This window comes from Rattus norvegicus, chromosome 10 (genome assembly GCF_021556685.1).
Source record: "Rattus norvegicus strain SHRSP/BbbUtx chromosome 10, alternate assembly SHRSP_T2T, whole genome shotgun sequence".
NCBI classification, from domain to species: domain Eukaryota; kingdom Metazoa; phylum Chordata; class Mammalia; order Rodentia; family Muridae; genus Rattus; species Rattus norvegicus.
Window position 1 is genome coordinate 70,987,651 of NC_141543.1, and position 17,769 is coordinate 71,005,419.

At 41.0% G+C, this 17,769-nt stretch overlaps 1 protein-coding gene across 2 annotated transcripts in view; it reads left to right on the top strand.

Moving 5' to 3' along the window:
• Positions 1 to 2,980: 2,980 nt before the first annotated feature.
• Positions 2,981 to 17,769, top strand: part of Atad5 (ATPase family, AAA domain containing 5) — a 47,797-nt gene continuing 33,008 nt past the window's right edge. The window contains exons 1-6 of one of the 2 annotated variants that reach the window (XM_087572024.1): positions 2,981 to 3,429; positions 7,438 to 9,332; positions 11,172 to 11,268; positions 12,747 to 12,908; positions 14,495 to 14,621; positions 16,036 to 16,117. In XM_087572024.1, the coding sequence (XP_087428150.1) occupies positions 3,364 to 3,429; positions 7,438 to 9,332; positions 11,172 to 11,268; positions 12,747 to 12,908; positions 14,495 to 14,621; positions 16,036 to 16,117 (2,429 nt within the window). In that variant the 5' untranslated portion in view covers positions 2,981 to 3,363. 2 annotated transcript variants of the gene reach the window in all.

Here is a 17,769-nt window from a genome sequence, read left to right on the forward strand (position 1 = left end):
GTGTGTGTGTGTGTGTGTGTGTGTGTGTATATACACATATATATATGTATATATATGTATATATATAGGCATATAGGCATCTTTTTCCTGCATGCACGTTTGCGCACCCCACTCATGCAGTGCCTATGGAAGTCAGAAAAGAGCATCAGAACTCTTAGGCCTGGAGTTACCCATGGTTGTGAGTAGCCATGAACCTGCCTGGACTCAGGGTTTCTCAGTTAGGCTGGAGGCCAGGCACCATTGTCCTCCTGTCTCTGCTGGTCTCAGAGTTGGCATTCCAGCCATACACACAATGCCCAGGTCGTTCCATAGGTGCCAGGATGGAAACTCCAGTTTTCATGATTGTGCCTCAAGCTCTCTGAGCCACTGTGACGCTTCTCCACAACAGTGACAGTTTACTTATTTGCTCTTATTCTTATTTCTCTTTTTTTCTTTTTTTAAAATTTATTTTATTTATTATATGTAAGTACGCTGTAGCTGTCTTCAGACACACCAGAAGAGGGCATCAGATCCCATTACAGATGGTTGTGAGCCACCACGTGGTTGCTGGGAATTGAACTCAGGACCTCTGGAAGAGCAGTCGGAGCGCTTAACCACTGAGCCATCTCTCTAGCCCTTTATTTCTCTTTAAATTATGTGTATAGTTGTGTGTGTGTGTGTGTGTGTGTGTGTGTGTGTGTGTGTGTGTGTGTGTGTGTGTGTGTGTGTGAATACCTGTGAAATTCAGAACCGGGCACCAGATCTCCCGGAGCTGGAATTAAGGGTTGTTTTAAGCTACCTGACTTAGGTGCTGGCAACCAAACTTAGGTTGTCTGCAGGAGCAGTGTGCACTCTTTTACTCCTTTTCTTTTCTTTTCTTTTTTTCTTTTCTTTTTTCTTTTTTCTTTTTTTTTTTTGGAGCTGGGGACCGAACCCAGGGCCTTGTGCTTGCTAGGCAAGCGCTTTACCACTGAGCTAAATCCCAAACCCCGCAGTGTGCACTCTTATCCACTGGCTGAGTCATCTCTCCGGGAGCCCCTTACTTGTTTCTTGGCTTTTGTTTGTTTTCCTTTATTTTGTTTTAATATATTTGTTTGTTTATGTACATGAGTGTTCTGTCTTCAGACACAACAGAAGAGGGCTTCAGATTCCATTACAGATGGTTGTGAGCCACCATGTGGTTGCTGGGATTTGAACTCAGGACCTCTGGAAGAGTAGCCAGGGCTCTTAACCGCTGAGCCATCTCTCCCGTCTCTGTTTTTGTTTTTAAAGATTATTTGTTTTTATCTTATATAGGTGAATGTTTTAGCTGCATATATGTCTCTTCGCTGTGTGTTTGCCTGGTGCCACAGAGACCAGAAGAAAGTGATGGATCTCTCAGAGCTGGAGATGTGGACAATTGTGTGCCACCATGTGGGTGCTGCTAAAAGAACCTGGGTCCTCTAAAAGGAGCCAGAGCTCTTAACTGCTCAGCCATCTCTGTAACCCCCTGCCCCATGCTTGGCTTTTTATTTAGTTTTACTTTTTGGGAGTGCTCAGGATTGATTCCATCCCCTCATCAACAGTAGGTACTCTACCTCCTTGTCCCTCATTTCTTTTTATTCTTGAGAAGGATCCATTGTATGGTTATGCCGTAGCGTGTTTATTAGCCTATCTGGTAAAAGGAAAGGTACTATCATAGATGGTGTTATGGAGCACTTAAGTCTTTAACCACTGTAGCAGGCTTTTACAAGTACTGTTTATAATGGCTAAATTGTGGGCTGGGAATATAGCTCAGTAGTACAGCACATGTCTTCCACATCTGAGGGCTGAGAGATGACTCAGCTCTAAAGGGCCTTGTTGCTCTTGCAGAAGACCTCGGTTTGTTTTCCAACACCTACAATGGTAGCTCATAACTGCCTGGAACTCCAGGGAATTCAATGTCTTCTCCACAATTATCGGCACACACATGGTATATATACACATACATGTAGGCAAAACACTCATTCGCATAAAATGAAATAAATATTTTCAAAAATTAAAAAATATTAATATAGTGTGAGTTCCAGGACTACATAGAGGAACCCTGTCTCGAAACAACAACAACAACAAAACAACAAACCCACAAAAAATGTATTTGTGTATGTGATATGTATAATATGTTCCTGTGTGTTAGTGAAGGTGTACATACATGCAGTGTATAGAGGTCAGCATGAGGTGTTTTTCGACTACCTCTTTTTATCCTTTTTTAGGTTTTTCTAGATAGGGTTTTTCTGTGTAGCCCTGACTGCCCTGGAATTCTCTCTGTATACCAGGCTAGTCTCGAACTCCGAGATCTGCCTGTCTCCTCTGGTAACTCCAGAGTGCTGGAATTAATGGAGTGAATGTGCCACTGTTGCCTGGCTCCTCTAGCTCTTTTTAACTTCTTCTTTTTTTTTTTTTCCGGAGCTGAGGCCCGAACCCAGGGCCTTGAGCTTGCTAGGCAAGCGTTCCACCACTGAGCTAAATCCCCAACCCCTCTTTTTAACTTCTATCTATCTATCTATCTATCTATCTATCTATCTATCTATCTATCTATCCATCCATCCATCCATCCATCCATCCATCCATCCATCCATCTATCTATCTATCTATCTATCTATCTATCTATCTATCTATCTAATCATCTATCTATAAGACAGAGTCTCTTGGCTGAAGTGGAACTTTCTGTGTAGGCTGGCCTCAAACTTAGAGATATATGCTTCTTCATCCCCAATTCACAAACACTTCCTGGCTTCAAAAACATAATTTAAGAATGGCTAAAGTCTAAGTTTTAGTTGGGCCACCAAATGATTAGGTAACCTTAGACAAAACACGTTTTCAATTGTCAAACTGTAACATCGAAATGCGAATCCCTAAAATTCAACTAGATTTCTAAGCTAGAACTGGTGCTATAGCGCGCAGATTCGCCAAAAGAAGTAGTTTGGCCTTCGCGGCTCACCGTCTGCGCAGCCTCCAATAGCGGTCGTAGGCTCCGCCCCTTGCGTGCCGGACGGCGCGAAAACCCAATTGACAAGAACTCCCGCCGAAGCCCCACTGTTTGACCTGCGTTCGGTGTGCGGCTTCCAGTGCGGCCTGGGGCTCGAGCTCTTAGCCTGGAGCATCAGGCTGGGGAGGCATTGTGTATTGTCCGGCCGCCTCCTTGGGGCCTGTGCCCGGGCTTTCCCGACATCTCTGTCTGAGCCTGGCTCGACCACCCTGGGCCCAACCTCACACTCGGCTCCGGCCGGTGGTCTCTAAGAGACCCGAAACGGGCTCCGCGGTTCGCAGCCAGCTCCCACTGGACTTGCCGCCCCTATGGCCTCCAGCCAGGTTGAGCCGGACCGCTGGAGGTCCTAGGAGCTCGGGTTCTAGGTGGCAGGGATCATGGTGGGGGTCCTGACCATGGCGGCGGCTGCAGCACCCCCTCCTGTTAAGGACTGCGAGATTGAGGTATCTGTCAAGTTCCTTTCTGCCCGTGTTTGGGAATTGTGGTATGGGGCTGGCGGGAGTCCTTGCTTCTGGGACGAGAAAGGAGGAACACGATGACCTACAGTTAAAATTGTATGTGGGATAGTTGCCTCGGTGTGACTTTTAAAGCTCTTTCAAAAGCGTTGGAATTTTAAGATATTTTCGGGCTCGCTGTTAAGTCAGAATTTGAAAAATCACAGTTCCCAGGTCCTGAAACGTTCGTTTGGAATAGCATGTCACCAAGGATTTCAGGGCCACTTTCTTTGTTCGTGATGATGTCGGGTTACAGAACGGCGAAAAAGATGAAGCTTTAAGTTCAGCTATTCCCTACAAATATAAATATACCTGTCCTAGGAATTCCATTTAGAATGTCACTTAATGGAATCAAGTAAGAAACTTATGACAGTTTCTTGTGACTGCAGAACTTAATGTAATGTGGTTAAGAGTCTCTGTGGCATGTTAGGTGTTCAGTATTTACCACGTTTTAGAGAATACTCAAAACTAGGACAGTGCTTAAGGTAGGAAGCCCTGGGATTCTGAGAAAGAAAGAAAAACACACTAAGCAACCATAACGATATTCTATGCCATTTAGAAGTAATTTTTAGGATCTTAAAGTACATCCCTGACCTACTTTTTCTCCTGTCACCATTACAGGCTTGTGCCTCTTCATAGCTGCTATGGTTTATACACTATAGCTCGGGCTAGCATTTGATGTGTTCTGGTGCCCTTAAAGTGAGTTAAGATGTGTATTCACTTACATTCTGACTTTTAAAGATTCGTTTATTTATATGAGTACACTGTAGCCGTCTTCAGACACACCAGAAGAGGGCAACAGATCTCATTACAGATGGTTGTGAGCCACCATGTGGTTGCTAGGAATTGAACCCAGGACCTCTGGAAGAGCAGTCAGTGCTCTTAACCTCTGAGCCATCTCTCCAGCTCAGATTCTGATAATTTTTATAATCAAGTAACTTTTTTCAACTACAGAATACTTACATTATTTACTGTGTAGCACGGCCAGGCTGATCTCAAATTCATCATCTACCTACCTTAGCTTGCTTGTTCTGGGATCACAGGCATGCATCATTCACACCTAGTTGATCAAGATATATATATATGTATATCTTATATGTATACATATATATGTGTGTATACATATGTGTATATATGTATATATACATATATATAATCTTTATTAACTTGAGTATATATTTTTTTAAAAAAGTAATTTGCTTAAGATTTCCATACCAGTAGATGTCGGCTGGTACTTGAACTTAGATCCTACATGAGTGTCTGTCGTGTGGTGCCTCTGATACCGTCTCAAAGCTTTATAGATGATAATAATTCATTTTAATTCACTTATTATTTCAACATATTTAATTTTAACCTCATTTGTCTAAATGGTCTGTTTGTCCCACTATCCTTTCTTACCCCTGCCCGTTATTTTGAGTGTTATTTTTACCCCTTACAAATTCTTTTTACCCCATAAAATTATTTTGTTACATTTAATTTATTGTGTGTGCAGGGGTCAGCATATGTATGAAGATCAGAGGACAACTTGTGGGATGAGAAGGCCAGTGAATCTCTTAATTTGAGGCCAACCTGGTCTACGGAGAGTTCCAGGACAGCTGGGGCTACACAGAGAAACTGTCTCAAAGAACAAAACAACAACAACAAAAACCCCAAAAACCAATAATTCAATATATGAGCCTATGGGAGCCATTCTTATTCGAACCACCACCACAACATATTTGCTTAATTTAGTGAATTTCTAGACCAGGTTTACAGGTCTTTATAAGTATATTATTTAGACTTGTTTGAGCTCTCATCCTGTAATCCAGGAGTACAACCTAGGTTCATTGTAGTCCTCCTGCCTCACCTTCCAGGGTACCAGGACTATAGAAATGAGTCACCATGCCCGCCTTTGTTTATACTTAAGCCTACAGTACACATAGAAATGAAATGAGAAATAATGTCCTTCTAAGAACCGGCTTAGAAATTCTAATCTGGTAAATTCAGAACAGTAAGATATTTTCTTAGTGTAGTAGCAAGGCTGATTCATACCATTTACACATAGTCAAGAAAACAAATGTAGACCACAGGAAATAAGGCAAGTTAATTTTCCCTGTGCTACCCCACATGTTTCACAATTCATATCACCTGTAAACCCATTAAACCTTTGTAAGATACATGTACAATCAAAAATGGGAGGGGTTGGGGATTTAGCTCAGTGGTAGCAAGCGCAAGGCCCTGGGTTCGGTCCCCAGCTCTGAAGAAAAAAGAAAAAAGAAAAAAAAAATGGGATCACTGTTGTTAGTGAACCAGCAGCTCGATGAGCCCTAGTCAGATTCAGTATTCACCAGTTTTGCTCTAGAGCCACAGAGAACAGCATTGAATGTATGTGTTGATCCATATTATGACATGAGGGTTTTGGGGCTTTCTTCATTTTCCCCCAAATAGTATATCATGTAGCCCGGCCTCAAACTCACTAAGTTCACCTTGACCTTCTGATCCTCCTAAGGCTATCTCCTCAGTGCTGGGACTGCAGGTGTCCACCATGCCTGGTGGGCATCAAATCTGGGGTTGTGTACATGCCTAGGCAGTTATTCTCCCCAACCTTAGTTACTACGATGAAGAGGACGTTTGTTTTTGATAGTATCTCCTGGGGTTCATGATTTCCTATTTTGAGCCTTATGCTCTCTCCTAGCAGCCAGTGTCTTGCTGAGTATCATCAGCTATACTTGGGCTCATGATAATCTCTGCTTAACATGACTGAGTGCAAGTATCATTGCTGACTGAAAGTGATTAACATAAACATGACTATCCTTAGTGTCATAACCACCTTGATTCTGTGAGGGTGATGGCTAGTGCAGGAGGTAGGCAGTGGATTATGGTAAAAATTAAAATGGTAGACTCGTGGCAAATGTTCTTTGATTATCTTTTTACCATGAGTTCTAGTAGAATAATATTTTAGCATCCAGGGCTTCTTAAGTAAATTACTATTTCTTAGAGATACTTAGAATGATATGTATATTTTTAACCAAAAAAGTAAAGCAGAAGGGGTTGTTGGTAGGTTCCCTACCTTGCATTAGCTTCCACATACTTTTATGTATTATGGCGTCTGTGAGGTATATGGTGCACTTTTAAGGTTGTGAATACAGGTAAACCTTTAGTCTCACCATTTGGGAGGCAGATCTCCAAGTTTGAGGACAGCCTGGTCTATATAGTGAATTTCAGGACAGCCAGATATACATAGAAGGGTTCTGTCTCAAAAGTATAGAAATAAATGAAATAAATAAAGTAAAATAAAATAGAAGACAGTAGGAATTTATGTTTTCTTGTGAGTTTAGCTTTGTTCGAATATAAGCTTTTTTTTTTTTTCTTTTTTTCGGAGCTGGGGACCGAACCCAGGGCCTTGTGCTTGCTAGGCAAGCGCTCTACCGCTGAGCTAAATCCCCAACCCCCCCCTTTTTTTTTTTTAAAGCCAGAGACTCACTATATTTACTGGCCTAGAGCTTGCTATGTAGACCAGGCTGGCCTCGAATTCCTAGACATCTGTAAAAGTAGCCCTCTCTGCTAGGAGATAGCTTAGTGGGCAAGAATACTTCATGTACAAGTTTAATGACCTGAGTTAAAATCCCTAGCAAAGGTCAGGTATGGCTTTTATCCCTGGGATTGTGGGGAAGCAAAACCAGGAGGGTTGCTGAGACCTGCTGGCCACCAGCCTAGCTCCAGGTGTAATTAGGGACTTGTCTTAAGGGAATAAGGCTGAAGTGACATTACAGGATACCTGACATTCTCTGCCAGCCTCTGCATGCATCCTCACATACATGTATGCTGGAGTGTATCACACACACCTCACATGTATACACAACGTAGCCTTCTGTAGTTTTTCTACCCAGTTTAAACTGTTAAATCTGTGTTTACAGCTCATATTTCATATTGTTTTACTTGAAATAAATTGTGGCTTTTTCCCCCTTAAATTGCTAGCCATGCAGAAAGCGGAGAAAAGATGATGACAGCTCTTCCTGCGAAACAATTACCAAATATTTATCACCAATAGGGAAGACTGAAGACAAGGTTTTCTCTCCATCGAAACCCAATAATATTCTACATTATTTTAGAAAGACCTCACCCACAACTGAGAAGCTACAATCTACAAAGGAGTGCAAGTTAAAGCCATCTCCCCCATTGCTTGTTGGCAACAGCAAAGACTGTAAGATACCATTGGAAGTGTTCTCAAATAGAGAATCTAAGAAGAAAAGAAAGAGAGTTAGTTTATCCCATCAACTGAATGATGTCAAAATTGAGAATGAGTCTCCAGTTGAAATTAGTAATGATGATAGTAAGGAGGACTGTGGTTTAGGTGATTTTGTGGAAAACAGTACTTCTGTTTTCCTTTACAAGAAACATGTGGAAGCTCTTGCAGAAAGTATTCAAGAAGACAGCAGAAACCAGTCAAATACTATGACCTCCAAAAAAAACTCTAAGAAAGTAAATCCTAAACAAGGCACCACAAAAAATGATGGAAAGACATTGAGGAAAAGGAAGCATAGCCAGGGGACGGACCAGTCTGAAAGTGTACTCGTAGCAGATGAAATAAGTCTGCCAGGGGAAGGTGGCAAAGACAGCAGGCTGACTAAAGCTTCCCTAACTGATGAAAACAGGACTGCACATCATGTAGACTCCAGGGCTCATGCGACTAAAATAGCTGATTTAAACGAGAGCACAATTACTGTTTCCTATGAGGAATTTTTAAAAAGTCACAAGACAGCTAAAGTGGAAGACATACCTGACCTGGCAGGACCAGCCTGCGTTCCTTCGGGGCCCAGCGAGGCTATCAAAAGTGGTTCTGAAGGTGAACCAGAAAGCTGTGAACCATCTCCACACCTACACCTTAAGACAGTTACTGTTCTTGCACAAGTTCATCCTACTCCCCCTAAAAAGAAAAGGAAAATACCCCCAATCTTCTTGAAACAGAAACAGCTTGAGCTGGAGAATAGTTTCTCTGATCCAGAAAATGAGCAGACAGTTCAGAAAAGGAAATCTAATGTTGTGGTCCAGGAGGGCCAATTGGAACTGGCTGTGCTGGAAGCTTGGAGCTCTGAGGCTTCAGTACCAAAGTGCAGCATGGAAGAAAGACAGCAGTTCATGAGAGCATTCAGGCAGCCACCGTCGGAAACGCTCAGAAATGGACTCAAGAAACCTTTGGAGAAGCAGAAAGATCCAAGTGAAAAATCTGTCAATGAAGGAGATAGCAATTCTGAAAAAATCATAGAAAATCCTAATATTCAAAGAGTTTCAAATCAAGACTGTTCACAGGCACACGCTGATAGAGGAGGTTTTCCTAAGGAGAAAAGTAAAAGGCCAAATAAAAAGGGTAAGAAAACTCGGACCACCGCAGCTGGAAACAGAGAAGAAAACATGCAAAAGGAAAAAACAGCCTTTTCCTTAAAAGATAATCAAGATCAAAATACCCTACGGAGGAGTGTAAGACAGAAATCAGAAGTTTTCAAAAGCAGTGCATTACTCAACAGTGAAAATCTTGTTTCTGAGGATACGGCACGTGACTCTGTAAAACCGTCTCTGTGTGACAGAAATAAATCAAGAAGAGGCAGCACACCAACCAGGGATATGGTCACACACGGCAAAGCTGAGCCTGGAAGCGGGCTGGTGAATGTCTCCACACCCAAACCAACCAGGAGATCTCTGAGAGGTAGCAGTACACCTACCACGGTCACCCTGGGAGGTACTGAGTCTGAGGATGCCCAGGACACTGATCCAGTGAAGGCTTCCACTCCAAAAGCAGCCAGAATATCAGAAAAGCCCAGCCTGTATACAGCAGAATTAATAATAATATCCTCTGATTCCGAGAGCCCCATTAGGTAAAATTTTGTTTTCTCAAGTTGGAGCATTCTACATGTATTATTAATTGGGAAGGAAAATTCTTCAAGCACTGCAGAGTTCATTTATTTTCTAGAATACAATTTATTTGTAAATAATTTTTTATGTGTATACAGCTCTGAGGATTGGCTCTCATAGGTTAGGCAAATGGTCTATCACTGAACCACATCCATATCCTCTTTTCATTTTGAGGCAAAGTTCATAGGTTACTGAGAGTGGTTCTGATTTTCCACCAGACCTTAAACACATTATCCCTCTCTGTACTCTTCCCAAGTAGCTGGGATGACAGACCTGAGCTACCAAACCTGGCTTTTGTTTTGAGATAGGGTTGTACTCTGTAGCCCAGGCTGGCCTAGAACTCACTATGTAGCATAGAATGTTTTCAAACTTATAGCAATCGTTCTGCTCCAGCTTCCTGAGTGCTGGGATATCTTGTGTGAGTCATTGCACACAACTTTAATGTCTATTCAGACATGTTCTTGCTATATACAAAATTAGTCTAGGACTCAAATCCTCTTCCAAGTGCTGGGATTCCTGGTGTGTATCACCACAATATAGCTAATTTAAAGTCCATTTCAGAAGATTTGCAGATAGATTTCAGTTGAATTCTAAACTCTTATTTGTCATAATTGATAATCCTTGGAGAAATAGTCCTCAGGTATGAATTCATCAAATATGATATTAAAAATAAATCCTAACATTTTTTATTACTGTTTTGAAGCAGGGTGTCTCTGTGTACCTCTGGCTGTCCTGGAACTCTCTGTCCAACTCAAATTGATCCCATGCCTTTGCGGTCAGGGTGCTGGAATTAAAGACAAGCACCAGCACAGCCAGCTGAGTGTTACTCCTTAGGTAAACTGACCAGTAGACGAGGAGTTCTGGCGCACTGGCCTTGCCTAATGTTACAGCGATTGGGGACAAGTTTTAATATTCTTCAAGGTGTATTATTCTCTTTTTATTTCTGTTTTTGCTATGCTGAGTGGGGCTAATACTAGGCAGGCTCATTTTCTTCTCTTTGCTTTTCTCTCTCCTTTCTCTGTCCCTTTCATTCTCCTTTCTTTCCTCCATCCCTCTTTGTTTTTTTGAGACAGGGTCTCTCTTGGATGGTCTGGAACTTGCTATAGAGCTAAGGCTGGCCTTGAATTCATTAGTGACCTTTTGTCTGGTTCCTAAATGCTTGAATTGTGAGTGTGTGTCACCACACCTGGTAAGGCTATTGTTTTTGCTTGCTAACAAGCAAGATTTTATTGAAAAGTAAGCTCTCTACAGCAGAGAGGGCTCCTCAAAATGTGTTGATTAGGTTTACTATTTTTAAAGATCTATTTATTTATTATATACACAGTGTTCTGCATATATATATATGCATGTCAGAAGAGGGCATCAGTTCTCATTATATATGGTTGTGGGTCACCATGTGGTTGCTGGGACCTGAACTCAGGACCTCTGGAAGAGCCGACAGCCAGGTTTACTAGTTTTTTTCAGAGCTGGGGACCGAACCCAGGGCCTTGCACTTGCTAGGCAAGCGCTCTACCACTGAGCCAAATCCCCAACCCTGGTTTACTAGTTTTAAATGAAATAATAAATGGTAAACCTTGGGGCTGCAATGTAACTTGGCAGTAGTAGAATGGTTGCTTAGTATGTACAGGACCCTGTGCTCCATCCCTAGTACTAGAAATAATAAAATTTAGCTTACTGTTGAATCAAAACGAAGAGAATTGTTTTTGCAGTTTGTTTAAATTGCAATAACAACTGGTTTATTTTTATATTTAAGATTCTTGTACATTATTATGAAAATGTTTATAAATGTCATTTTTTTCCAGAATGAAATTCACTAGAATTAGCACTCCAAAAAAATCCAAGAAAAGTTCTAAGAAATCTGAAAGAACTAAGGAAGAGCTCACTTCTCAGAAGAACAAGGTAATAAGAGTGCTGGAGTCCTGAAGGCGATACTGTTCTCTTAAAGGACTGGCAGTAGTTACTGGAAGTCTTGTCATAGAAGAGTCCCATGTGTCCTAAGTCCATTAATTGGGACCTATGCCATTTATTCCCTGTTCCTCTTAGAAGAGCTGCCAGTGTTCTTAACTACCGAGCCTTCTCTCCAGCCCCTTCCTATACGTTCTTTATCCTTTATGAGACAGGGTCTCACTATGCAGACAGATGAGACTGGCTTCAAACTCACAGAGATCTACTTGCCTCTGGCTCCTGAGAACTGGGCTTATAGGTGTGTGCTACCACACGCAGCCCCCAGCTTTATTCTTAACTCTTTCTTTCTTGTCATGTCTTCGTCCTTTCTATAAAGGCAATGTACATGTACTATATATTTATGTTATATAAATGAGAGCCTTATACTTTACCTAAATTTGTTGGCTAAAATAAAAGACTAGACTGCCATCAAGGTGGTAGGAAAACAATACCAATTCTAGTGTAAATTATAGATCTTCTTTTGAGTTTTTTGTTTTGTTAATCTGTGTATTATGTGTTTGCATGTATGTATAGTACTCACGTGCATTCATAGCAGTATGCAACAACACACTGAGGTATTGGTCTTTGCCTTCTATTTTATTTCTTGTAAGATATTTCATTTGCACTGCATGGTCTAGGCTAGCCAGCTTGTGAATCATTCCATATCACCGTAAGAACACTGGGATTACAGTTTGCTATCTAGCAGCTATCACGCCTGGCTTTACATAAGTTCTTGGATGGACTATTTCCTTTTTGTTGTTGCTTGGTTTTTGGTTTTTTGTTGTTGTTGTTGTTTGTTTGTTTGTTTGTTTGTTTGTTTTTTGTGACAGGGTCACACTATGTAGACCAGGCTATCTTCAAACTCACAGATATCCACCTGCCTCTGCCTCCCAGTGCTGGGATTAATGGCATGGGCCACTGTGCCCAGCTGGTTCTGGGGCTTTGTTTTATTCATTCATTTATAGGTATTGATTGATTGTTTTTTCGAGACAGGGTTTCTCTGTGTAGCCTTAGATGTCCTGGAACTCACTCTGTAGATCAGGTTGTCTTTGAACTCACAGAGATTGCCTCTGCCCCTGCCTTTCTGCCTTTCTTCCTCTCTGTTGCCTCTGCCTCTCTGCTTCTGCCTCAAGTTGGGACTAACAGTGTAGCCACCATGGCCTAGCCAGTTCTGGGGTTTTAAACTTAGATTCTCACACAGAACCATCCTGGGCATTTTATAAACATTCAGATACACTTATAGGGACAATTAGGCAAAGTAATTATCACTGAATCTGCATTTGGGTTCCCTGGTAAGATCTGAATGATCTTTTCTTGGTTGACTATTAATGTGATATAAATAATACTTTTCTATTATATATTTCTATTTTCTGCTGTTATTAAATATGAAGTTCTTGCTGTGATCTCAATTAATATTCCAAATTTTTGCCTAGGCAAACAATACTTCAAAAAAGATATCAAAAGCAAAACAACTGATTGAGAGAGCAAAAGCATTCCAGGTCAGTGGATCCAAGGCTGAAGAAACCGTGGTGCCCTTGAGGCGGTCCTCTCGGCACCAGACTCGTCTTGAAAGAGAGAAATCACCAGAAACAGATGTAAGTATTCAGATGTCTACCGATCCAGTTGCTAGTTTTTCTTGTTAAAAGGAGTGGGAAAAGGAAACCTTTAGAAAGGCATAAGGTCACATGTGACAGCCTGTGGACGTGGACGTGGTAGACATTCTGCTTCAAGAGCATTTGGCTTTCAGGATATAGTGAGTCTCGGGTCCTTCAAGGTATCTTGTAAACTGAAGCTATTCTCACTCGTCAGGCAGTTCTTTACCATAGGCACACGGAATCATTTCTTCCCAGATGGCTCACTTTTCACTTTATTATCAGACTTTGAAATTAACATTCCAACTATTGTCCTCTACTTAACTTTTACTATCCTGTTAAAAGTTACAACCTCTTATATTTAAAATTAGTTTTATTGAGATATAATTCACATGCTGTACAGTTGGCCATGTAAGTGTACAATTCAAAACCTAAGGCATTGTGCTGCATATCTAGATCTTACTTAGCACTAGGAAGGTAAAGGGATTAGAAATTCAAGTGATTCTCAGGCTATGTGATAGGTTCATACACAGCATGGTCTACATGATACCTTGTCTTTAAAAAATATGCAGTTCAGTGTCTTTGAATATATTCAGAGTTGTACTTCTATAGCGAATTTTAGAAAAGTCTCTCATTTTTGAAAAATCGTCTTGTAGCCCAGGGTCCCTCAGATTCCCCATCCTTTCGCCTCAGCTGGGATTGTGAGTATGTGCCACACGCCAGTTTGGAACATTACTGTCATCTCCACAGAAGACACCTTTCTTCTTGCTGTCGCTTCCGCATCCTCCCATCTCACTGTGAGGATTGCTTATCTGTGTTCTATTTCTACAGATTTGCCTGTTCTGGACAGTTCATAAAATGTTGTGTGATGTAATGTGGAAGACGGTTACCACACAGCTACAAGCCCACCCTTCCCAGAGATCCGTTACCCTTTTCAGTGGGTCCATGCTTTACTCAACATCTACTCTTTAGGAGCCACTTCAGACATCCGGACAGCCGAGGCAGCATTGACAGTGCTTGCCTTCAAACATCCTTTTCTTGCTCAATAATGGCATCGTAGAATGAGAACAGTAATGCTGGCAATTTGGGTACACAAGAGAAAAGTAGGAGAAAAGGTGAAGATTCTTCAGTTAATAAGGAAAGAAGCTGGGCATGGCGATCCATGCCTTTAATCTAAGCACCTTAGACAGAAGCAGGCAGATGTCTTTAAGTTTGAGGCCAGCCTGGTCTACAGAACAAATTCCAGGATAGCCAGGGCTATACACTGAGACCATTTGTCTCACAGAAAGAAAGTAAAGAAGAGAGAGAGAGAGACAAAGCAAGCAGGCTATATGCTGAAATTACAAACATCTGTAGTAAGAATCTTTTGTGAAATTATGAAGAAAAAGGAAATTCCTTCATTTTCACTGTTACACCTCTATAAAAGTTGTAGCCACAGTGTGTGTTATTAGGTACATGTACATGTGAAAACAGCTTAGTTCAGAACTATCTTAGGCTTAGGCATTCACTGGGGTAATTAGGATTTACTAAGAGTAATAGAAAATACCATTTTAAAGTGTTTTTGTTTTTTTCTCGTATTTTTGTTTTAGGACTCTGTAATATTAATAGATTCAAATCCAACTTCTATAAGACAACCAGAGAAAAATCAGAAGAAACTTCAGAATTTGAATGATGTACTAGGAAAAAAACTTAACAAGTCTTCTAAAAAAGTTCCTGGTAATTGGATTTAATACTGTTTTATGAATAGTAGAATGTTAGGGGGCAATCGATTCTGGTGTCTTATCCCATAAATCATAAATTTTAGGTATTTGTTTTTTTGTTTTTTGTTTTTTGTTTTTTGTTTTTTGTTTTTTGTTTTTTTTTGAGGTAGGCCTGCACTGTGTATTCCTGGCCTGGAACTGGCTACAGAGATCTGCCTGTCTTTGCCTATGGAGTGCTGGAGTTAAAGGCATGTACCATCATGCCTAGCTTTGGTTTTGATTTTTTTTTTTTTTTTTTTTTTTTTTTTTTTGAGACACTGGCTGTCCTGGAACTCACTCTGTAGACCAGGCTGGCCTCAAACTCAGACACCTGCCTACTTCTGTCTTCTGAGCACCACGACCACCCCGCTCTCTGCTTTATTTTGTGGGTCAGGATCTCCTATCACTACAGGGTGACTACTTAACTATATAACACCTCATTTTCCTGTTCTACCTTTGAGTGTTGGGATTATAGGTGTGTGCCACCTTGCCTGCCTAATTATTTCCATTTTGATAAGTGAAATTTTGATCAAGTTTTTCAAAGAAAAACTTGCTTATTTTTTGTTTTTTTTGGGGGGGGGACACATATTTTAAATTATTGTACTTCTGTGTGTATATACTTAGCAGCTTCCAAATTTAGTCTTTCAGGTTTTTCTGTGCTCAATAAAACATCTGTTTATTAATTGCTTGATTTGTGTTCCCATGCGTGTGGATCTTTACCTTCCACCTGGTAGCTTACGAACTTCAGGAATAAAACCCAGGTTGTCTGTCAGGCTTTGCCCACGAAGGCATCACTGCAGTCCCGGGGTTTTGTTGTTGTTGTTTTTTCACTATTTATTTATTGAAACAGGGTCTCACTGTAGAACTCTAGCTCTCTTGGAACTCACTATGTGGGCCTGCAAGTGCTGAGATTAAAGATGTGCACCACCTTGCCTAGTTTTATGTGTATTTTTACCATGTGTGCTTGCTTGCTTAATGTGTTCGCCAAAGAGGCCAGAAGAGGAATTCTTTCCCTGGAGCTGCAATTGCAGAATCTTGTGAGCTTACAATGTGGGCGTTGGAAGAGCTCTATGCATTCTTAACTGCTGAGCCCTCTCTCTAGCCCCTGTTTTGTTTGTTTATTTTTAACATTAAAATATTTTAAATCTTTGGGTATTTCCCTAGACATTCTGAGCAAAATTTTGAGATATACATTATAGGACTCTGTAGTTAAAAATGAAAGTTTCCCAGGTGATTTGGATATTATGAAGTTGATGAAACATTGTTATATAGCATTTCTATAATTAAGTTAAATTTCTAAAAATTTTAAAAGATAATTTTGAAAACAACTGAAGATAAGTTGAAATGTTAAACACTTAATACTAATCCAAGTATTGATTTTTTTTTCTAAGGAAAAATGAAAATTGCTCCTTTATTTCTTACCAAAAAGACAAAAAGAACAGCCATTTCTGCCTTTGATTTGGATGAAAGCAGGTCAGTCCAATATAAATATTTAAACTTTGAATATTTTATGGAACACAAGTATTTATTTGTTTAATTAGATGTCAATGGCCATTTGAATTCCTGTTTTCACATATGTGTGGTGTGTGTATATATGCCTCTGTGGTGTCTGTGTTTATGTGTATTGGTGTACTTATGTGCAGGTGCTCATGTGTATATAGATGGAGGCCAGAGGCAGGTGGCAGGGTCTTCCTGCATTGCCCTTCTGTGGGTAATGTAGGTGCTGGCATCCCAATTCCAGTCTCTGCCCTTGCAGGGCAGGTGCTTTCCTCTCTTGAATCATCTGCCCAGCCTCTTGAGGACATTTAAAAATACTATTAATAGTGCTTGTACTGTAAGAGCAACAATGCCAGCCAACCAACCAGGGCTCTCAGGGACTAAACCACTAGCCAAAGAGTACACATGGACAGACTCATGGCTCCAGCTGCATATGTAGCAGTGAATAGCCTTGTTGGGCACCAGTGGGAGGATAAGCCCTTGGTCCTGCCAAGGCTGGACCCCCCCAGTATAGGGGAATGTCAGGGTGGGAAGGGGGAGTGGTTAGGGAGGGGAACACCTCTGTAGAAGGAGGGGAAGGGGATAGGGGACTTATGGATGGGAAACTGGGAAAGGGAATAACATTTGAAATGTAAATTAAAAATATCCAATAAGGGGTTGGGGATTTAGCTCGTGGTAGAGCGCTTGCCTAGGAAGCGCAAGGCCCTGGGTTCGGTCCCCAGCTCCGAAAAAAAGAACCAAAAAAAAAAAAAAATCCAATAAAAGAAAAAAAATAATAATGCTTGTTCTGCTGTTGAAGGCTTTCAATTTCTATTAAGACTTTTTGGCTGTTTCACGTAAAATAACAGAATAATTAGAAAAGAAAAAACAACCTGCCCTAAAGCATCAAATTTTGTTCATTATCCTCATTCGATAAATATTTTGGTGACCAGGTACTGTTTTTGGCACTAGGACTCCTAAGGAAAACACAGTACCTATCGCACCATGAGTCTTGTAGGCTCCAGAAGGAATATAGTCTATAAGTAACATTACCTGGTTTAACAAATGAAAAATTGACATTGTACTGAGGAAGGGCACAAAATTTTATTAATTTATATTTAAAGAGATTTTTGTCTGATCAGTTCACTGACAAAATGATACCTGAACTCTCAAGGAAAAGCAGCAGCTCATGGGGGTGGGGGGTGTTCTAACAGAGGGAAGATCTGAACAGACGAGTGAGGCTGTAAGGAATGTGCTAAAGCACCAATGACAGAACGAATGCTGGTGTGACCTGAGCACCAGAGCTGGAGAGGGATGGATGAGATAAAGGCATGCGTATCACGTAAAGAGATTGGACTGCCAAGGTTTAACATGCCTACTGGTGCGTGTGTGTGTGTGTGTGTGTGTGTGTGTGTGTGTGTGTGTGTGTGTGTGTGTGTGTGTTTTGTTTTTTGAGACAGGGTTTCTCTGTGTAATTGAGCCCTGGCTATCCTGGACTCTCTTTGTAGACCAGGCTGACCTTGAATTCAACAGAATTCTGCCTCTGCCTCCTGAGTGCTGTGAGCCACCACACCCAGCTACTAGATGCATAAAGAGCAGGATGAGGGTGTTAGAACATCTCTAATGTGCACGAAGCTCCAAGTTTAATT